The sequence below is a fragment of the Carassius carassius genome, chromosome 26 (assembly GCF_963082965.1).
Source record: "Carassius carassius chromosome 26, fCarCar2.1, whole genome shotgun sequence".
In the NCBI taxonomy this organism is placed as follows: domain Eukaryota; kingdom Metazoa; phylum Chordata; class Actinopteri; order Cypriniformes; family Cyprinidae; genus Carassius; species Carassius carassius.
The window spans coordinates 4,961,335-4,985,249 of NC_081780.1; the positions used below are offsets into that span (position 1 = coordinate 4,961,335).

The following is a 23,915-nucleotide window of genomic DNA, read 5'->3' on the forward strand; positions in this document are numbered from 1 at the left end:
GACAAACTTAATCAAATATTTATATTGTTTTGTATTGCATTTCAAAAAGAATCCATAAATATTAAGTTGCCAATTGCCAACATCAAACATTCATGTAGAATACTTTTATACAGATATATTTACATTACATGCATAATTAAATTACAATATTATGAATATAATTATATTCTGTTTAAACGTTTTTATGTATGTATTTTATGTAACTAATATCAATAGGTTTTTTATACTTTTTAATATGTTTGTGCATTAAATTATTTATGTGTAGAAATTAATTCTTTTTATTTATTTATTTATTTTTATGGAATATTATGGTTGGGATGTTTTGGGACATTTTGGTTTTGACATTTAAATGAGTTCAATTAGCTTTTTTCCATTTGCACCTGAGAACTTCTCTCTGGCTTTGAAGCAACTTATCTCACAGAGTACAGATTATGCTGGAAACAGCTGACATTTCTTCTACAGATGAGGGCAGATGGCCTCTTGTACCCTCTACTGAAAATATTCTAGCACACTGTTGGTGAATTAATGCATCTGAAATAAGTATGCATGAGTCTGAAGATATTCTCTTATATGTTAGTCCCAAAAGTTGCATTACATTACTTTGCCACATGTGCCAACAGAAGCTACACATATGTATACCATTAAAGGTGCATTTAATGCGATTTAATGCTAATTACAATAGCAAAAAAATATTGAATTTAATTTAACTTGATTTTATAAAATATGAATGCATGACTTGAAATGATTTCTCTCTTTCAGCGTGCAGAACCTCTCAACATAAATCATTATGCCACTAAGAAGAGTGTGGCAGAGAGCATGCTGGATGTGGCGCTGCTGATGGCAAACGCCTCTCAGCTGAAAGCCGTTCTGGAGCAGGGCCCTGAGTTCAAGTACTACCTCACTGTCATCGTCCTCATTGCCGCGTCTCTCTTCTTCCAAGTGCTCGCGGGGGCTCTCTTTGTCCACATGGGTGAGAGTGAAATCCATCGTGCATTATGAACAATACCTGTAAGGATGTTTTATATTTAGTTATTTTTTTTCATACAATCTTCCGTTCTCAGCACGCAAAAACCTCAATGACGTGGCCAATCAGAAGAAGCTCAACATAATAAACAATGTGGCCACTGTGCTGGTGTTCCTCACCGTCATCATCAACATCTTCATCACCGCTTTTGGAGTGCAGAAGACAGGTCTCTATCCTAAGCAGTAAACTGTCTGTCAGATACAGGTGATACAGATAATTAAAAATCAATGGTGAATATGCATGCCACAGTATAATAAGCAAACTGATCGTTTCTTTCATGTTGTTTGGTTTTAGGGTCTCAATAATGGTCATTCTTCAGACCGGTCCATTCATGAAAGACTTCCTTCTGGATTTGATATTTGTCATGCTATAGAAGACATAGTTATTTTATGGTCCTTTTTTATTATTATTTATTTCTACAGATGGCATTATATTAAAGGGTCTAAAACATCCATTTATCATAGACTGTCTAATGATTTATATTACCTAGATGCAAAACTATAATCAAATAACATAAATTCATCATCTAATACGTGTTCTACACGTCATACTGTCCAAACTATTAATAAACGTTTATTATCAAATACTTAACTGTTTACTATTCAGTTTAATGTATGATCTCTGGCACTTTTTCTGTTAAAAAAGAAAGAAAGAAAAAAAAAGTCTTTGTCCCCATAAAACGTGTGCGTGTGTGTGAGAGAGAGTTATGCAGTACACATCGATCACGTGGGTTGCACTTGCTTGACCTAAAGGAAGATCTCTACTGACCTCTATTGGACTTATATATATAGTGGATATATATAAATCATAGAAACAGACAAATGGAAATGTACTGAAAAAAAACTTAAATCCCTTTCCAGTTTAAATTTGACTTTTGGATTTACCTACAGTAACTAAAGCATTAATAATAATAACATCAGAAAATACATTTCAGGTATTAATGGGATGCAAATGGAATTGGTTTGAAAATGCTTTCAGTAAGAATGATGATATAACTTCCTTACAAAGCTGATCTGTTAATCACATATTTAAAGCAATGAGACTAGAGCCTAATTTTATGAAATGTTCTTGGTTAAGGGAACTGAACATCCTGAACCTGATCAATGCGGTTTGGGTCTGCGAGTCCTTTTCCTGCAGTCATGCTTCAGTTACACAAGCAAGAAATATCAGTCAAACCCCAAATTACACCCAGAAGACCAATACTGGGGGAGGTCTCCATTGTGTGGGTATACAGCACCAGTCTCCAGTGCTGAACGTATAGAGAATATTTGAAGATGTGATGATAGGTAAATCTGAACAGCATGGATGTTGTTTAGTCTGTTGACATTTACAGTTAATGATTATCAGATTCTTTTAATCCACAACAACTGTCAAATGAAAAACATCACCAGCAATTCACTAATATAAATATTGTAACTGTTAAGGATTTAAAGGATTAAATATAAAATATAAATATGATACATATATACAAATATATGATATACATATTTTCTATTTTTCTATACAAAATATGTGTGCATGTGTGCGTGAGTGTGTATAAAGAAAAATAAAAGTAAAGAAAGAAAGAAAGAAAGATAGAAAGAAAGAAAGAAAAAGCTTCTACACTTGAAGCCCACTGTATATATCCTCTATAGTGACATTTAAAATAAGGTGCAGGAGCGCTCGTGCACGTCACGGCGGTCATGGAGGCCAGTGTCGGGCGCGCGCATCCCGGTTCGTTACGTCACTTGAAGCGCCCTGGCTCGTAGCTCTGGCAAAGAGAGGAAGAAAACGACAGAAGTACTCTAAAACAGGGCTTTACCCGCCGTTATCAGCTCTCAAAGTGATAACGGTCCGTCTACAACAATAGATACAGGCACAGCCATCTCACCAAACCGGACTAACCGCTTGTGGAAGAAGGTAAGGAGCTTTTGAAAGTGGTTTTCCTCAGCTGAAGAGTCTGGACTGCTCGGACACAGCCCATTGATAGTGTGGGATTACGTGGAGATATATCCGTCCGTTCCACACTAACGGTCTATATACGTTCGTATGCGCCTAGACAGACTAGAAGGAAGGTAAATGAAGCTGATATTTCACAATATGCGCACTAGAAACTGTTCAAATGAAACGCTGTTGCGCCAGCAAGCAATGGAGGAACAGGAGGAGGGGAAAAAAGAAAACAATACACACATATTCTGTGTTAGAGAGGAGTCTCGTTCCAGTGGCGAGTTTATGATTCGACATAAACAGCTATAGTGAGACAATCTGGACGCTATTGTGTGGGAAAAACCGCTGCGAATCCGTCCAAAGCTTCAGCCCAAGCGGTGTCCATCTTCTTCAAGAGGAAGCCCTGTGACTACATGTGCATTTCAGACTTTCATTCCTGATTTCTTTGCTTATTTCCCATCTAGAACAGATTTAAAGCGTCCGCAAGGCGGTTACTAAATATCCGCGATTTGTTACAAAGTATCTCAGCACTCTCTGTGACGTCAGCGGGAAAATATGTATCGGTTACAAAATATCTCTTCTGTTGAACAGACACAAAGTATCTCCCCGCTGGGGAAATATTTACCCGATCTCCAAACGGAGAAGTTGTGTTTATTATTGAGCTAAACAGTCCGTCAAACACAGCAGTTTTGTTTAAAAGCAGATGAGGTTGTTGTTGTAGGATACAGCAGGTAGTTCAATCGAGTGTCGTTCCCGACTGATTCTCGTTTGGAATAATTTGATTGGCTCCTCTGTGAAGGATCCAAGAGCCCCTCCCTTATTTTTAACCACAGTGTTAATATAACCTAATAAATATTTATATATTATAATACTTATTTTTACTGTAATATTAAATATCGATGTTAAATGTAACTTTTATTTCTTCATAATGTTATTTTTTTTTCAAACAATTCATGCTTTATTCGCTCATTAATTGCATGGACTATGGTTATTATTTGCACTCATTTGTGTATATATATATATATATATATATATATATATATATATATATATATATATTTGCGCACACTCATTTATATATATATATATATATATATATATATATATATATATATATATATATATATATATATATATATACACATATATATAGTGATCCTACAGGTGTCTTGCACATAAGTGCTTTGATTCAGTACTGTTTTGTGTTGTTGATCCTTGTTTATGGAAGCCTGTGGTTTTAATGTTCCCCCATGTCTAATCACAAGACATATCACACATTTTGCTGTGAATATTCTCAATAGAATAGACCAACAGTGATTTGATAACCATGCCGAGGAAGTGCTTTCTTGCTTTCTCGGTTGTGTACATCTCAGCATGTTTTTTTCAGTTGCAACATTAGGTCTATATTTTCAGTCTGCTGGATCAGTCTTGTGTATCTGTGACTGGGCTGCTTGTGTCAGGAAGCTGGAACTGAGGTCTTTCTGACATAGAAGGATTACTGTAATGTCAAGCCGACCTGGTGTGAAATCATACACAAACAAACATGTTTGACTAGCATTTTTTATTTTTAAATGAACAAATACCGAAATCTATATGTATAGATCTGGGTGACTGCTGACGGATCACATATTAATTTACTTTAATTTAATTTTTTTATTAATTTGTGTATTATTTATTACTTTCTTATTTAAATAAACTTGATTTATTATGCACTTTTATTAAACTTTTCTTAAAATTTTAATTAAACACAGTTGAAAACAAAATAAAATGTTTACTATCCATCAATAAAGTTGTCAGTAGATTTTTGGAAAGCTGTTAACCTCAAAATGGCCAAAACTCTGGTCAAAATATTGTATTAATCTGTTTTTCAATGGGTGCATATCTTCAGCATGCAGGGGAATACTTCTGGCCTCCAGGGTTTGTGTCTGTATCTTCTCAGAGCTGGAACTTTCCCAGGAACTGATTTGACACCTGTTTTGGATCATACCTGCTGACTGTTCAGTGATGGGGGTGACTGAAGTACTACAAAAAAGATCTAAGCACTGTCTAAAACCATTTGTTTGGTATTTTAGTAGAGAAAAATGTTACACGGCAAAAGCGTAGATGTTTGTTTGAATAAATTGAGACGTATTATCAAGATAAACTGATGAGATTAGGGTGTATGTGACTGACCTGTCTCCTCTTTTTAAGATCGGGCTAGGTCTTCATTTTTATTTCATCTCTGGAGGGTGTAATACATGAGAAATAAAGGGGGGTGAGTGATTCTTAGACTCTGAGACACGCAGGAAAGTTTGTCTTGTGTCAGCGTGTACCAGCATGCTTTCATTTCTCAAGGGAAAGGTGTTGTTCTGTTGGTGGTTTGAAGCTGATGAAAAATGTATTTTTACTTCTGGATATGTGGATGTGTTCTGCAATCTGGTGTGTTAAGAGAAACACTTTTTGAAATGGTGAAGCCATGGTGGGATACAGGATAGGTTTTAAGGGTTCATCTGGATTTTAAGTTCTTAATGCCTCATAATGTAATGCTTGTAACTTATTGTTAGTTAAGATTTAAACGAACATCTTTATTTTTCTAGATTATTATTATTATTTTTTATTTAACTTTTTTATTTATCAGTTGATATTATATATTTATTAGATATTTCCTGTTTCTACATTTAGATTGTCATTTGTCATAGTCTACTGAATTTAGTTAATCTTTATAAACATTAATATAAAAAATCAAATTAATATAAATTTTTAATACTGCATATTGTTCTAATGTCTGAATTCACATGTTTTTAAAATATTTTTTTTTAATTATTATTATACTTAATATTGGTTAAGCATTAACAATTCAATATCTAATATCAAATTATATATTAAAATCTGATCAATCATTTTAAATGCTACAAGTGAATTCAGGCATCACAGCATTATGTAAAAAATTTAAAACTGGTATTCATTTTCAAATTTTAATAAAGATTATATTTTATAGTGGAAAAATGTGAATGCTCATTTCCTATACTTTTACAATTAAGTATGCAATATAATTTTATATATTTTTAGATTGCCTTTATCATCATCTAACACTCACTTGAAGTTAATCTTTATAAACACTAATAATTAAATAACACTTAAATGTAACAGTCATATAATTATTCACATTACAATGTCGGGATGCCTACATTTACTTAAAGCATTTAAAATAATGTATTTATTTACTTGTGTGTTTGTGTACTTAATTGTGTTACACTGAGGGGACCAAATATCCCACAAGGATAGTAAAACCTGAAATGTTTGATATTATGGGGACTATCCTGCGGTCCCCACGAGGGAACATTTTTATAAAAAATAGTAAATTATGTTTATCTGAAAGTGTAACGATGCAAACAGGTTTTCTGTATGGAGTAGGTTTAGGGTTAAGGAATAGTAAATATCGTTTGGTTAGTATAAAAATAATAGAAGTCACTATGGAAAGTCCCCACAATTCACAGAAACAAACGTGTGTGTTTTATTTTGAATCAATTTAGACAAAATTGGATTTAATAGAATTTTAACATTTGGCTTTTATTGATTATTGGCCAAAATAAAAGTTATTATATACTTTGGGACATCATTTTAATATGAAATATCTTTAGCAGTAGCACAGAATCCTCATCAAAGCAGTTGCATGATATTCATGTGTGATGTCTCCTCAGTTGTGTGTCCTCTGCTGACCCTTGTTGTACAACATCACAGCGAACACACATTCATGACGTCTTTCACAATTACACCTGCCTAAAAACGCAACAGCAACTCAATGATAGAGGGAGTCCCTCATGTGGTTTAGCATGTCTGGTGTGGGCAGCCTATCTTTGACCTAGTTAACTCTCGCAAACAGACTGACAGACAGGGGACGAGAACCTGTCGGGCCAGAGAAGAAAAGCACATTCAACACTGGCTCTCTCGTTTCATGCTGCTAGCAGGTCAGGACTGGAGATGAGAATTGATTAGTTGATCCGGAGTCTCAGAGGAATGATGTGTTTGCTGAAGAGTTTGTAAAAACATCTTTGGCTTATAGCTCTAAAGCTGTGGGTTTGGGAAACTGTAATGTGTAATATGGGAATCACTTTAGTGGTTCTGGCTTCTGTACGATTCTGTTATGTAATTATTCTGTTGTTTTACAGTATATAAATATACAATAACATTTCTAAAACTTTAATTGAAATTAAAACAGAATAATTAAAACTCTTCTAGTATTTCAGTGTTACGAAAATATCACTGGTTTATCATGATATTGATAACACAAAACCAACATGATTCTGAGCCAAATAATGCAATGAGAAAGAGTCAAGGCAGGAGGAAGACGGAATCAAACTCTAGTTCAGATCAACAATCGAACAGTGTGAAAACAGCCTACAGCTGCTTTGGCCTTGCAGAGTTTTTTTGGATCCGGTTTCTGAAGAGTTTGGTCGATCTTCTACCCTTGGTGATTCTCTAAAGAAAACTTTGAAATGCTTCACCTCTTCTATTTCCTTCATCCTCCAGAAATCCTTTTAGCTGATATACAGTAGTGCTACTCCTTGAATCACTTCCAAACTCTACTGACAGTCTTGTCAACAGATAAGAAACAATTGTTTTTTTTCTGAACTGAACTTTGAGTAAATACTGTGTAAAAACTGGCTATTTGTTTTCAATGCAATTAGTAGACCAAACATACTGTATATTCACTATAAAAAGGTAAATGATTAGTAAGTCTTGGGAACTTATTTTTTACTTTGCTTTAATTCATCAAAATAAGTTGTGCTATTTCAACTTTTTTTAATAAGTTGTATGAAATTCATCTTGATTTAAGTAATTTAATGTGATTTAAGTTGAAATTACTTTAATTGATTAAACTTAAAGCTTGAGGCAGCCATTTAACTTGTTAAAATATGTGCATTTTTTAAGTGATAGGATTTACTTTAAACCATTTTCACTCAGAAACTGCTAGTAAAATGTTTGTAGTTTCTTTATTTCATTGAAGTAATCATGAAATTTTGAAGCAAAAGGACTGAAATAATGGTCGTTTTATTTTTATACTATGTACAAACACTGCAACGTAGTGTTGTCACGATACCAAAATTATTGTTTCGATACCTCGTCAAGAATTGCGATTTCGATACTTTTTCGATACTTTTCCTGAAAAGGGAAAATACACTCAAATATCATTGATTTATTTTAGAACTGGGACAACATTCTAAACATATAACACACTAATAAATGAACATATGAACAGCAGATATATTAAACATTTGAACAAAATATGAAATATCAAAATATAAAAAATAAAATTATCTCAGTTATCATAAGAAACATAAGAGTAATAAATTTATCTTGATTCTGAACTTTGAATAAAAATATAAACAGCGATTATATTAAACAATGTTTCTGAACTCAGAAGATTAAATGTCAAAAGATAAATAATATAAATTTAAGCAATGGCATTCAAGTAAAAAAAAAGCAAATAAAATTTAGCAGCAATATCTCAGATATTGTAACTTATTCTGTCAATTGTGCAACCTTTTCTTTCAGAGGAGAAAACTCAGCCAGTGAGCTTTAATGAGCATTATCTTTTTCTACCAGTCGTGGACCGGCGGCCACAGTATCACTTAATTGCTCTTTCATGCAGCCTAGTGATACGCGGGTCGGGTTTTTTTTCCAACCCGCGGGACCCGCGTTTCTGAAATTATTTGGCCCGCCCCAGCCCGCAAATAAAGGACAATTTCTTTACCCACCCCGACCCGCGCATCGGGGACATCACGGAAGATACGTTGCTACTGGACTCATATTTCTTGTTCACTGAAGTTCCTCCCTCCACAGCAGCGCGCGCGCAGCTCGTGAACAGCTCTGTGAACTGTTTCATCCTGTCAAAGAGTTACTCAATATGTGACGGAGCATGTGATTTGTTGAATGTAGTGAACCCAGATCGAGATCGAGAGATCTTCTCATTCATGAATGAGTTGAATGAACTGATACATCTCGTTTATGAACGAAATGAATGAGTTTACGGGGTCAGTGAGCCAAGCATGTAAATCTCAATCAGCAGATACAAAGCGCAGTTATAGCGGCTGTGCAGATACGCTCGTTTTCATATTTAGCACAGAACATAACTCCACGTTTAATCCCCGATTAATGTGAATATTATACATGAACTGTCTGACCAAACAATTAAAATGTTAATTATGCAAGAAAACCTCGTGCTTTGTTCATCTGAACAACTTAAACTATTTAATGCAATTTTGCACACATTTTAGTAAAGCCAAATCAGTTTAGTAAAGCCACTAATGCAGCCATCTCGCTTTAGTGCTTTTTTGCTGCTTGCGTGAGGAGAAAAAACAGCCGTCCATAGGGAGGCACTGGAAGCGTGCGTTGCACACACCAACATGAAATCCGTCTCTTACAAATCTGGAACGCAGTCATTCTTTGAAGTATCGATACTAATAAATTTAGGAATCGTGACGTTTTTAATTTCCGAGAATCGCGATACTTTTGAAGTATCAGTGCACCGTGCAACACTACTGCAATGTTGCCAGATCTGGAAAATATCTGAGCCAAATTTGGCAGTATAGTTAATTTAATTGTTCTTTTCAGTGTGTTTATTTAACATCTCATTTTCATTCATTTAATTTTATTATGTGCTCAAATATCTGCTATATTGACCATCAACTACCATTGAGTCTCTAGATATAAATATCTGAGCTGACATTCAGAAACAATGAAAACACTTAGGTTTTGCAGAGATTTAACATGCTTTCTTTCGCTTCCTATTGAGTTATGTCACCCGGCATCTCATCCTTTCCCATATTAGAAACAAGATTCTCAGGTTGCATATCTGTCAGATATCCGATTCGTGTTCTCACAGTTACCTGGATTTTGAAGGTAGAAGATCAGGTTTAAGTGGATGTGGATTGAATGAAATGCGCTGTGGTTGTAGTTGTTTGAATGCTGATGAATCAGTGCTGGCGTCTAGATGTTCAGTGATGTGAAGTGACAGACCGTCAGGCATCAGGCAGAACGGTTTAAGTGAGCTCAAAGCTGACCTCTGTTCCCGCCTATAAATACAGAGGCAGAGGCAGGCACACGCCGTCCCAGTGATGCCGTAACAGAGGCTAGAGGGGGGCAGAATGATTCATAGGGTTAGATGTTTGAGAAAGAGGACTTTGCCAAAAAAAATACTGTAACATCAAGCAGATAGTTTAAGTGTACACTGCATTGATTGTTGTAGGCACTAGGCAGCTTTGCAGTGTGAAATGCGAGTTGCTGACTGTAGTTTTGGGTGTGGGCTTGGAACGTTTGATCATGTTTTACCTGCTATTTCAATGTAATTTGTGAAATTTACTAGCAATTTTTGAGTGAAAATTCAAAGTAATTCTTTTATCTGTGTTTGTGTTTGTGTGTGTGTGTGTGTGTGTGTATGTATGTATGTATGTATATGTGTGTGTGTATGTATGTGTGTGTGTGTATATATATATATATATATATATATATATATATATATATATATATATATATATATATATATATAATATATGGGCTGCACAATCGATTTTCTAATCGCGATTACAATAATGGATGGCACAATCGTCCATGTTATTCTGCATGCTTAAGATATGTGTTTTTTTCCCACATGTTATCTCAAGTGTTTTTCCATTGTTTTAGTTTTAGTATAACCTTATAATACCATTCAAATTTTAACTTTTCTTTTATAATTTAAAGAAGAAACCAATCCGATCAATGTATAGTTGACATTTAAGGCTTAATACTATAGAAAAGCACTAAAAGTGTTTCAGTTAGTTAGTTGTTTTCAGCTTGTTTATTTTCATATAAAAATATATCATGCAGTTGCATCTAACAATGGTATAAACATCATTCAATGTAAATTGTGATAACCATAATTAATAATCACAATTACAATTTCAAGGGAAGAATCATCAATTATGATTTTTGTTGTAACTGTGCAGCTCTAATAAATACATATATATGATGCATGAGAGCTATATACCAAAGATTGTATTTAAAGGAAAATGTATGATTCTATGTTTGTTTTTAGTGAAAACCCTTATTTTTTATTATTTTTTTAAAACTGACTTTTAATAAATTTTTGCTTTAAAAATGAGTCTGTTTAACCAGAATGCTTAAATCTGACCACACTTTTAAGAAATTTCAGAATAATATATTTAAATAACAAGATTGTTTTTTGGCTTATGAGCTCATTTATGAGTAAGAATAGCATAATGGCATTTCTTGTTGAGTTTGAGTCAGTCTTTCTGCTGTTTTTACTGTCCTCTATTCGCATTAGTTTCCTCTTACATCTCTCTCACTTTGAAAGCACAGTCTTTCCAGAGGCTTAAACATTCATGTTTAGCATTTGGAGTAGGTTTTATTTATTCTTATTTGTAAATAAAATACTTTTTCTAGATATGTTAAATATAAGTTACTACAGTACTTCTATAGTTTCCAGTTCTTTGCGTGATTGAATAGTAGACATTGGTTTTGGCCTGTTTTTGTGTGTGAGGATTTAGGCCAAATGTAATGGAAACTTACTGTTCCATGAGGCAGACTTACATTGTGAAAATCTCTGTTGAAGAGCAGAGCAGATCGCTGTAATAGAAGGAGATATGGCTGGAAGGAGGGATTGAGAGATAAAGAAATGGAGGGAGGGTACCATTTCTTGCTGTGTCCACTGTCCAGGTGTAATCCACCTGCCCCGGGGAGAACCAGATGGCGAGGACCGCCATAGTTCTTAAAGGAACAGTTCACCGTATAATTTACAGTGTGGTTATATGCTTAGTTTACTTTATTTAACTTAAGCTTAAGTATGCTTTTTTGGGCTGCAACTTTAAAACATTTAGAATGAAAGTGTGTGTACAAATTTCATAGTGTGCTGTTGGTCCCTAAGTGACTGCCAACCCCAGTTTCAACTCTGCCCCACCTCTTACACATGTGATACATAACCATTACTTCTGAATGACTCTCTCTAGATGTCCTGATCTCCTTGGATCTGCCCTGTTTAGCTGAAGCCTGTTCTGTCTTGATCTCATTGCAATGAATATATATGTTTTTGTCATGGTACACTTGCTGCTCTGCTGATTTGAGCAGTTAAAATGGCAAATCTGCAGTTGTAGATTTGCATATTATTTTGCATACTGTATGATTTTGAGATCCATCTTTTCACACTGAGGACAATTGAGGGACTCATTCGCAACTATTACAGAAGGTTCAAATGCTTACTGATGCTCCAGAAATACCATGCATTAAGAGCTGGGGGAAAATCAGTATGAAGATTCTTATTTTGCATATATATCATAGTTGCATATGAGTCCCTCAGTTGTCCTCGGTGTGAAAAGATGGATCTCAAAATCAGTTCCAATGCACAAAAATGCTGAAAACCCAAATAATTTTTGGGAGCTGAAGGATTTTTCTGAAGTACAGCAGGCAGTTTAACCATTCAGGACAAACAAGGGACTCATGAACAACTATCACAAAAACAAACAAACAACACAACTGTGGATCATTCAGGTAACAATTAAGAATCAAGGGGATGAACGGGGTCATTTTTATAAATTCAACTATTATTTTCTCTTGTGGACTCTATGTAAATATCTTTATGATCCTTCTTATTTTTCTAAAATAGGCTAATTAGCATTTTGCAGATTCTGACTATTATATAAACTATGAAGTGCCAAAAAGGAATAGTATAAAATATGAATATATAAATTGTTAATATATGCATTGAAAATATATTTGTAGAAATATAAATGTATAAATCAGAATATATATATTTATGAATCATAATATATAAATGTGATATCTACATTTTATAGACTAGGACGATTAAGGTATAAAAAGGCTATTACATAAGTGCGATAAGTGCAGGCATTTAAAACATGTTGTCTCAGCTTCAGGGAATGTGACGGGTTAGACATGCCCACTGCTTTAAAGATTTGGCTTCCGTTCATCAGCAGCAGAGAAAGGAGATCTGTGGTCTCGCTGCCCCCTCTGCATCTCATCCCTTCTCTAATTGAGTCTATCACAGCTTCTGCAAACTGTACCTCCATGAGACTGGACTGTTTTGATTCTTTACTCTTTCTTTGTATCATATTCTTTCAACTCAGTTCAGTTCAAGTTTATTTGTATAGCGCTTTTCATGATACAAATCGTTGCAAAGCAACTTTACAGAAAATCCAGTTTCTACTATATTTAGTAGTAGCTTATCACTGGTGACTGTCAGTTAATGTACATATGGCAGAAAACAAATAGAGACATAATTAGCATAGCTGCTGTTCCAACCAGGTAAATTTAATTAGTTTAACCCAAGCTAAAGAATATTAATGTGCGTTGGTTTGATCAGTTATTACTGCAGAACAAGATTATGAGATGCATTATTTGAATGCTTGACTAAATAGATGTGTCTTTAATCTAGATTTAAACGGAGAGTGTGTCGGAAACCTGAACGTTATCAGGAAGGCTATTCCAGAGTTTGGGAGCCCAATGTTCTGTATAACATATTTGTGTATTTGTTTGATAGTCCAAAGTATCAGTCTGAAGGGAGTCTGCAGTTAACATACTTCATGTTGGGTTCATTTTCATGTAGATTTAGTCCATTGAGACACACTGTGGCTCTGATGTTAGATCCTTTCCTAATGAGAGCGTGTGGGTACGTTGGGCACGATCACGGCCTCCCTGAGCTTTTTCCTTGCTTTTGGGATGGACCAAAACACAGCTCCAATGTCCACTGCCAGCCTCCTCTCAATAAATTACCCTTAAGCTGCATTTGTGGCAAATATAAAGGGTTTCTAATCTAAAACCAAAAAAAAACTGATGAATTGAACTTCCCTTTGCTTTAAAAAGAGTTGTATTTAGTGATAAAATAGCATTTATAGAAGAGATCACACATGAGATCCATGTGACCCAGTACTGCTAGAAAACAAAGATGTGTTTTACAAGAGACAATGAAGTATTTCATCAGGGATAAACACAAGACAAAAGGCAGCTGCCGCTCGTGGCTGGACTTAAATAAACAGTCCTTCTCTCTGAACTAGCACATAACTGTGCTCGTGTGATTAGAGATTCGGTTTCACAACCCTTCAATTACTTTGTATTGATTAACACAGCAATAGCAGAGGCATTAATATATTTGTATTAGTATTTTTTCCATCTGTGTTAATGAATCACATAATATCTGCCATGGTTCAACTGCAGGTGTTACACATACACCCAGGTGTTATACTGAAGTAATCTGCCAGTAATGAGGTGCCACAGTCTCTGTGAAAACCTCATGAGACTTGAATCAAGCAAGCTGTTTTTTTTTCAGGTTACACGATCAGTGTTTAATGAAAATTAAGACAAAAAATAATGATAACCAAATTTAAGGTCATCATTAGGCATAATTAATGCAGTGCATTATTCAAAAAGGCTTTAAGTAAACCATTACCAAAATGTCTTTACTCTCACCTTGGTTACACTTAAAGCATCCTTGCTAATGCTGAATAAAGTATTAATTTCCTTCAAAACAAAAAATCTCACGGACTCAAATTTTGAATGGTAGTGTTCATGCCTCTTAGCACTTGATTACCCTCAGAGATTCAGAATGCAGACTGTTGTGTCATTCTTACTCATAAAATAAGCTTGCGTGATATCAGTAGCTCAGCTACCACGTATTTGAATGAAACCTGTCAAATGTTAAAGAAAGTTGCCACTGATGATGATGGCAGAGGAAAGGACTGTGTGGAGAAGATGAAGAGAGGCAGAAGTAGAGCTGAGAGTGCAGTATAGGTATTGGACAGGAGCCACAGAGCTAAAGTAAATACAGTGTGGCATGTGAGTGACCTACATAGAGCCCAGTGAAGGAGGTTAAAGCATACAGTGTGCCAGATCATTAGCCTATTATTTTCTCTCTGAGAAGAGCGCAAGGCATCAGTCAGGTGCCAGGGAAAGCTTTGCTATCTCAATGAAAATGTGACAGAAATGGTTTTAACTCTACATCTCTCTCTCTCTCTCTTTCTTTCTGTTGCAGGAATATAACATGACCAGATTAAACGGATAAAATCAGCCACTCTTCAACACATGAAAATGAATCATCTGCATCTTGGAACGCTTAAAATAAGCCAAAAGTAGAACACAGACACATTTACAAAAATCATCTTATCAGTCCATATTGTCCTTTTCTCTTCACTCTTGCCCTTCTCCGGTCAAAACCACCATGTATGGTAGTGCCCGATCCGTAGGCAAAGTGGAGGGCAACCACAGCGGCGGGAGCAATCAGAGTCCCGGTCGCTCACCCCGTCTCCCTCGCTCGCCCCGCCTGGGCCACCGCCGCACCAACAGCACAGGGGGCAGCGGAGCCGGAGCGGGAGGTCCAGGTGGTAAAACCCTTTCTATGGAGAATATCCAGTCTCTCAATGCTGCCTATGCCACATCCGGCCCCATGTACCTGAGCGACAACGAGGTGGTGACATCCGGCCCAGACCTGCCGAAGAGCACCATGACACTGGGCCGCTCGGGAGGACGGGTGCCATATGGTGTGCGCACCACCATCATGGGATCCAGCCCAAACATCTCCACCGGGGCTCCCAGCTCTGTTCCCGCTGATGCCATTGCTTTTGGAGACCACCATATGCCTTCCACCCTGGCATCCACTGTGCCTCATTCGCTGCGCCAGGCACGGGACAACACCATCATGGACCTGCAGACCCAGCTCAAGGAGGTGCTCAGGGAGAACGAACTCCTGCGGAAGGAGGTGGATGTGAAAGAGAGCAAACTCAGCTCCTCCATGAGCTCCATTAAGACCTTCTGGAGCCCCGAGCTGAAAAAGGAGCGTGCCCTGCGCAAGGACGAGGCGTCAAAGATTGCTGTGTGGAAAGAGCAGTACAGAGTCGTCCAGGATGAGAACCAGGTGAGAGATTTAAAAAAAGTCCAATTTACAATGCATTTAACTTCTGTAATATTCTGTAATACTCTTATATTCATCTCCGAATGAATCAGAATATTAGGCAGGAAAAATTGTAGCCACGGTTTTGAAGACTTTCACGCTTTCACCTTGTTTAAAAAAAAAAAAAAAAAACACATTGTTTAGGATGCACTGATATTACAATTCTGGCTTATAAGACAATTTTATTTTCAAGAAATGGCAAGTAAATATTTTACAAATAAACCATTACAATTTTAAATCATTTTGAGATTTGATTAAGATTACATTTAACAGTGTTCTTAAATTAGTATTTTTAAATGAAATAATTTAAGCATTAGATGCTGACAGTGGAAATGAGCATAAACTACTAAATATACATTATATATTACATTTAAATGTAGAAATTTACATTTGTGATTGGTTTGCAAGTGAATGCTTATCTTTTGAACTTTGTATTCATAAAATAATCCTGGAATATTGATTTCCACAAAAATATTAAGCAGCACTATTGTTTACAACATTGATAATAAGAAACGTTTCATGAGCAGCAAATCAGCATATAACAATGATTTCTGAAGGATGATGTGACACTGAAGACATGCAGTAAATTCAGTTTTGCATCACTAGAATTATTATTATTTTAAATGCATTACAATTTAAACTGAAAAAAAAAAAATTTTTAAATTGGAATATTTCACAATGTAACTGTTTTCACTGTATTTTTAATCAAATAAATGCAGCCTGGGTGAGCATAAATTAATACTTTGAAAACATGAAAAAATTAAAAACCAACATGTTATGCATGCCTAAATATTGCCTTTTTAAAATCATAGTATAGCTCTCTTTTTTTCTAAGTCAGATGTTGGTCAGTGTCTGAATATGGTTTCTCTTCTCTTCTGTAAAATGGAATATTCTGGTCTTTTTAGTGCAGTGTTCAGTAGCCAAAGGGCTTCATCTGCTAAAATGCTGTAATATGAAATGCTGCACCTGGCACTGAGAAAAAAAAAATAAAAAAAACTATTACTTGCAGATTAGATCTGATTACTAAAGAACATTGGTACAAGGCTCTCTTTGTCTTTTAGTGTTGTTTTCAGAAATGGCTTGCCGAGAGCCTTCAAACATCTTGAATGAAGCTGAATCAAAGCGGTTTGTTTAATTCACTCTGGCAGGTGTTATGATAAAAACACTAGACAAGTGGATCTTTTATGTTTTTGCATAAAATGGACAACTGTTCAGCAAAATCTATATGGTTGCAGATTCCTGCACATTTCCTTTCATTATGACTTTTATTGTAGACTAATGGATTTTTTTAAAACAACCATTTCTCCTCTGCATGCTGTAGTTTAGCACACGTCCATCCTGACATTTCCCTTTTTATTCTCCTTCACTCGTTCTGGATTTTAGCTATGGTGTAAGCTGTAATTTAGCATTTTCCCATGTATTTTTAGGGCCTGCAGTCTACAGCATGTAGCAGACTACAGCATATGGCATAGACATTAACTATTATCGTTATACTACTAGGGATGGGACGATAACCGGTTTTATTGATAACCGTGATAAAATGTGCTGAAGGTTAGTAATATCGTTTAAAAAGGAATTATCATTAAAACCGTGTTTGATTATCGCGGTTTTAATAACTCACTATTAAATCATGTCCAGCCAGCAACAGTCTGACGCAAGGGCAGCGCACAATGTTTTTTTTGTTTTTTTTCGAGAAGGAATGGCGAAAGTCAGTGACTTTTCTATGCTTTTCTATGCGTCTACACTTTTCATTGTAAGGAAGGAAATGCCACAGAATTTAATCTTTCTTTAAATTAAGTGCATAGAGTTGCTTGTTTTATTAGTTGTTTGTTGATTATTAAATATAAAACTTGCTGAAATGTTTTCAGTGTGAGCATCAACTATTTTTGAACACTTTCATCTCGTTTCAACAAAACCGTGATAATATTGATAATCGTGATAATTTTAGTCACTATAATCGTGATATTAAATTTTCATACCGTCCCATCCCTATTAATACTACCAAGATGTTTTTATGTATTTAATCTACTCTACGTAAGTCTGGCATAGCCTGAGTTCTCACTATTGACATCTGGCAAAGAATTGCCAACTTAAGGAAAGACCTTCTGTACGTCGCTGTGTCTGTAGAGTTAACTTTGAACTCAGCTGGATCTCAGAGACCTTTAACACTCGTATGGTCTTATTGCACATGACTCTGGCCCTGTGTTGCTTCTGCCTTGGCTGAACCGTGAGGCTAATGAGGGGCTTGTCGTCATTGCCTTTGACTTTCATTCACGCCGCCTGTTTGATGAGGTTATGTTTTTGGGTAAGGACGAGTGGGTTTAACCATATGACACCCCACTTGGTCTGCTTCATACAGTGAGTATTTGACTGATGAAGTCTGTTTCTGTCATTATGGGTTTATCTAGATAAACTAGATCAATATTCAGAAGACCCTTGATCAGTTAAATGACAGTCAAATTCTCAGGAGAGAGAGGCATTCAAAGGAGGGATAAAGGAGCCGGAATGAGAGGTATGAGGCTTGAATACTCCTTTGAGACCTGTTCAATTATGAGATGTGACAACAAACCTCTTTAGTCAGCCAACTCTCATTCATTCAACTCCTCTGCTCGGAATGATCTCTCTCCATTCATTCAGCCCACGTGATATTTCATTGGATTTGTTAGCATGCTTTCGCTCACAATTCTGGCTGATATGATAAGCAATAATTATTAATGATTGTTTGAAATTTTTTAATGATCGTAAAATTTTTTGTTTTTGTCTATTTGTAAAATACATTTGTTTATTTAAATTTGGGAAATGAGCATGCACACTTTAATATGTGATTTATATAGCCAAAATGGATGTAATATTTATTAATTAAAAATGAATAGAAATATAAAAAGATATTCTGAATTGCAATGTTTCACAGTATTTTACAGTATTTTTTCCTCAAAGCATCAACTGAGCAATTAAAAAGTGCACAATGCAAAATTAAATATGAGATTAGAAATATAAGCAATATCTACTTATAATAAAAAAAGTACAGATTATACCATATCATGCATCTCTATTTCCTACAGTATACTGTGAAAATAACATTTTCTGTAATAAATACCTTTTTTATTTTTATTTGTGATGTGCATAAATGTGAACATGTTTGGTTTATTTGGATTCAAATTAATTTTATTTACTTCCTTAAAAGTCATTTTCTTCCAGTGAATTGTGAACATCTGCCGTGACATTCCCCACACTAGCAAGTATGTTTACGAGTGCATCCTTTCAGACAGAGCAACCGAGCCAATCTGGTGTCCATCCATGTGTTTTTTTTTTTTTTTCTGTAAGCATGCGTCTCTGTTCTCTGAGGAAGCGGGAACAGATGGCAGACACAGCTCCTGGTGTGCTTACTGTAGTAGTTTTTTAAAAGGTCCAAAGATTCGCACCCCAATCCCACAATCTCCTTATCAAGTAGTGTCACTTTTCACAGCCAAGTTCCGCCCACACTAAAATTCACCGTTCCGGTCAGACTGTTTGTTCCTAATCCCAAATGTTTGATTCACATAGTCAGATGTGATGAGAACAGATAATGTAGAGGTTTGTTTGCTGTGTCATTTAAGTAAATGTAACCTAGAAGGGTAACAGATGGTCATGGGTGGAGTTAGGGGTCATTAAGCTCCACACTCTCTCTCAGATGGAAATAAACATCACATGTTGAGCTGAATGACTAAGAACCATGAAAATATCTCACATGGTTTTCTTGCACATTACTTCCTGTTGCCCTGCTTGGCATGATAATGGATGTAAGGCTGTATTTACTCATTATGTAATAGATAATCAGCTCATTACTCACAGCAGAATGACTGTGTCATACAATATGCTGTGTTTACACTTTAGAATCATAATGGAGCTGGACTGTAAACACCATTTACTTTGAGGTGGATCCATCCCTGTATTCTGGTTAGTGGGTGATCAATATGGTATATATATATATATATATATATATATATATTAGTGCTGTCTAACTTTAGCCTGATAGCCCTGAAAGCGAACGTCCCACCCTCCCTGCAAATCACTGTTCAAAGCCACGCCCCCTGAATGCATGAACGTGAAGTTCGTAAACAGATCAGACAACTAGAGACAATGTTACTACAATGCATAATATGTCATTTACTTGTGAGAAAACGTTATAGTACAGTTATTAAAGGTACTACAATACCAGTAAGAAAGATCAGATTTTTTTATGTTTGCCATTCTCACATTATCTGCATAGCGTATGTGACGTATCCTGTCTGTGTGAACCGGATATGCAGAGATACAAATACACGTCGACAGGTAGGGCTGTGCAAAAAATCGAATGCGATTGCCATGTGCATCTCTTCAGCAAAACCGGTTCTTTGATTAGTAGTAAATCTCCATCACCTGCTTTCAGATGGAGCGGCATTTGCTACACCAAGCTGACAAGTGACAAGTTGTTTACTGACAAGCTACACAATATCGCATGAGAATCGCATTAAATATTTTGCACAGCCCTACTGGCAGGTAGGAAAGTCAATACAAACACTCTGAATGAGTGTTTTGATTGGACGAATATATCAATTCCACTTCCACTGAATTAGTGTTGTCACGGTACCAAAATTTCAGTATTCGGTACCGATACCAGTGAAAATCCACGGTTCTCGGTACCAATTTCGTTACCAAAGCAAAAATATGCTAATTAAAAAAAAAATCTTTTTAGCACTAAAAATAAAACCAATGCCATTCTTTATACTTATTTACAATTGTGTTTAAAGTTTTTCTACAAGTTATATAATTATGAAAAACAGTAAAAACAAGTTTCACCCAAATTTAATTTGTCTTTTCATTCATGAAATTTAAACACATTTAAACACAGATTTTCTATTAAAATTAAAACATGTAAGAAATATTGTGATTTATTTCTTTAAAAAATAAAGTTTTATAATTTTTTTCAACAGTAGTAGCACTATCACATACATTTTACTAAATAATAGTAATATTTCTAGCACAATGCCTTTATGTAAAAATTAACTTTTAGGCCTAATGAATGCATATTTGTCATTTTAACTGAACTTAAAACTGGTGGTGATGCTTAAGATATTTTGGTCATTGATGGTTTCTGTAAAAAAAATAGTAATAGATCATATTAATTAGTAATCATATTAATTATTATTAAAAGATAATACTACTACTAATTCTACTATCATACTAATGTATATCCAATGCACTATGGATTGATGAGCTGCTGGGTTCATGAATATTAATTACGTTGTCTGCGTTCGGTCAAACTGATTTGCTGAAATCAAAACAGGGACGGTACAAAATCAGGGCCAGCCAATAATATTGCCATTTGCGCATTAGTTCCGCCCACTACCGGAGAAACCGGTGTGTCTTCTGCTTGTTCAAAAATGAATATGAATAATTCTAAATGAACTCCATTACAGGAAAAGACAATAAAGAATCGTTTACATATAGCGTGTCGATTCAGCGTGGCAAGACTCTCGCTCTCTCTCTCTTTTGCATGTGTGAGAAACAGAAAAGATCGCTTGATGGAGAGAGAACTCTGAAGCTCAGATGCTAAAATTAATGCAAGTGTCATGCGCTTCAGTCTATGTAGTAAACAAACCCACACGTCTCTGTCATTCATTAATTCACACAGAGACACGGATTCATATTTCAAGCAACATTTGCGGCTTAACATTTACAGATACTGGTCCATATGGAGATTTGATTTGATTAATTTATGCTAACTTTGACAAATTCTATGACTGTCCATATTAAAATGTAAGTTTCATTTTCATGACTGGATTTTGAGATTCCGTCCTCGTTCCGTCCTCGTTCGACCGACTCAATCCTGAAGAACTGTGGCAACGTTTCCAAGAATGCTTCAAGAAACCTACCTGCAGAGCTACAGTGTTAAAAGTTTTAGGCACTTGTGTAAAAATGCTGTAAAATGAGGATGCTGTCAAATATAATATCATAAATAAATTTTCTTTATCAATTAACTTCTATTGACTAAATTAAATCAACCATCCTTTGCATTTAAAGCAGCTTTTGTCCTAGGTGCACTTGCGCATAGTTTTTCAGGTAGATTTGCAGGCAGGTTTCTTGAAGCATCTTGAAGACATTGCCACAGTTCTTTTGTATTTAGTCTGTTTCAGTTTTTTTCTGTTTCTTCATGTTATTTCAAACGGACTGGATGATGGTGAGATAAGATCTCTGTGTGGAGCATCGGCTGTTGTCAGACACCTTGTGCAAACAAAAATCTCACAGGATTATTACAATTGATGGCAAAATGAATGTTTGGAAAAGGAAATTTATACTTCCTACTGACACACTACAGCAAAAGATAGAAATAACTGACTTAAAACCCTTTTAGCTGGTAGTCTTCTAATCATTTTGGCCACCACTGTGTTTGCTTGTGAACAAGCTCAGTGCTCAGTGATTTGCCATATAAAGAGACCTGAATATCATAGGTATGCTCTTTTGACTTTGGTCAGTAAACATCCACCTAGCAACCAAGAACACCCTAGCAACAGCATACTGACATGCTAAAAATTAACAAAGCTACGCCCTGACAACCACTCATATCACACTGACATCATGACATCTAAAAATCTAGTTTGTCTCCTCTAGAATAGTCTGGATTTTATTTTAGGTCTCTTAAAGAACTCAAGTTTGAAAATAAAATATCTTCAAGTCTGTAAAACCACCAAGATAATAAGCAACAAAATGTCCTGTTGGGCTTTCTTTGTTTGCTCGCTTACTCTTGTTTTATTTCCCAAGCAGTCTGTGCTGATTAAGGCAAGACTTGCAATATTTGGGTCGTGTTATCTCTGCCATCTCATGAGCGATGTACTGTAGTAAAAGTGTGGAAGAAAGAATGCAGGGACAACAGATCATATTTTTATCCATTCTCACCACGGTACTGTTGGCCGCTGCTCTTTGGCAGATGCGGCGGGCCTTATATGGAGTCTGGTCATGCAGGATAGTTGTGGAATGAACAGAATCCTTGCATATGGTTACATAGACCTCCTCTTCGTCTCCTCTGCTCTGCTGTCCCACTCTTTCTCTCTTGGTGTAGTTCACAGAGGGAAAACACTGAGAAAGTTGGGGTATGAGAGGCATTGAGGTGAAAAAATGGGAGAGAGAGAGAGGGGGAAAAAAGGTGCTATTTAGTTGTTGCTTGTTGCTGTTAAGGGTCATTGTCATGAATTTTTGCTGTACTACATGCTCTGAACTTTTAAGCCTTGTGTGGCTAGTAGAAGGGAGTGGAAATGAGCAGGTTTGTTTTGTCCACTACTACCGTACTTCCCAAAACCCCATTGACTGTGCAGATGGCCCCTCTGACACACCGCATTAAGATTAAGCCCTTGTGATCAGCTCCATTCTTCCTGCCAATCAGCAGGAGTCCTGCCCAGCTTCAAGGTGTTTATACTGAACCTACATGTTTATCTGTATGTGGATTTATCTGACAGAACCTAAGAAGCCGAAGTAGTCTGCTGTAATTTAAGTAATGCTGTATTGTTATGGGATCTCGGTTCCTAGTTTTAAAGGGTTATGCATTTCTAAAATCAAAAGATTAGGATTCTTTTCCGGACCATTAGGTTTTTTTTTCTTTGCATTGTTGCATTTATTTTCATGGCAGTTATGCTGATTTCTTTTAACAATTGTCTGTAGCATCTGATTTTTAGCATTTATTCTACTGGAGTTCATTTGAAATATATCTGAATGAAACAAATGTGTACTGTATATTGTGTACAGTTATATACATAAATTGTGTGCAATTTTCTATTATCAATTTTTAAATGAGATTGAGATAAATGCATATTTAAATAATTGTATAAAATAAAACAGACACACACACACACACACACACACACACACACACACACACACACACACATAATTTTAGTTTATTTTAACAATGTTCAGATAATCTTTGTCTCTCGCGCTCTCTCTCTCTTTATATATATATATATATATATATATATATATATATATATATATATATATACTGGTCCTACACACTTGAAT

General features: G+C 35.6%; 2 protein-coding genes across 9 annotated transcripts in view; both read left to right on the forward strand.

The window, feature by feature from the left end:
• The window catches only part of ninj2 (ninjurin 2), a 16,833-nt gene extending 15,223 nt beyond the window's left edge, over positions 1–1,610 (forward strand). Inside the window, exons 2-4 of the mRNA XM_059511887.1 lie at positions 760–970; positions 1,062–1,228; positions 1,319–1,610. Coding sequence (XP_059367870.1) covers positions 760–970; positions 1,062–1,210 — 360 coding nt within the window. The 3' untranslated portion in view covers positions 1,211–1,228; positions 1,319–1,610. The remainder of the gene's footprint in view (positions 1–759; positions 971–1,061; positions 1,229–1,318) is intronic.
• Positions 1,611–2,656: 1,046 nt separating this feature from the next.
• erc1b (ELKS/RAB6-interacting/CAST family member 1b) overlaps positions 2,657–23,915 on the forward strand; it is a 203,923-nt gene continuing 182,664 nt past the window's right edge. For 2 of the 8 annotated variants that reach the window (XM_059510805.1, XM_059510806.1), the window contains exons 1-2: positions 2,665–2,923; positions 14,970–15,848. In XM_059510805.1, the coding sequence (XP_059366788.1) occupies positions 15,156–15,848 (693 nt within the window). In that variant the 5' untranslated portion in view covers positions 2,665–2,923; positions 14,970–15,155. Of the gene's footprint in view, positions 2,924–14,969; positions 15,849–23,915 lie in introns of all 8 variants that reach the window. The other 6 variants (XM_059510809.1, XM_059510813.1, XM_059510807.1 and 3 more) reach the window with 4 other exon arrangements.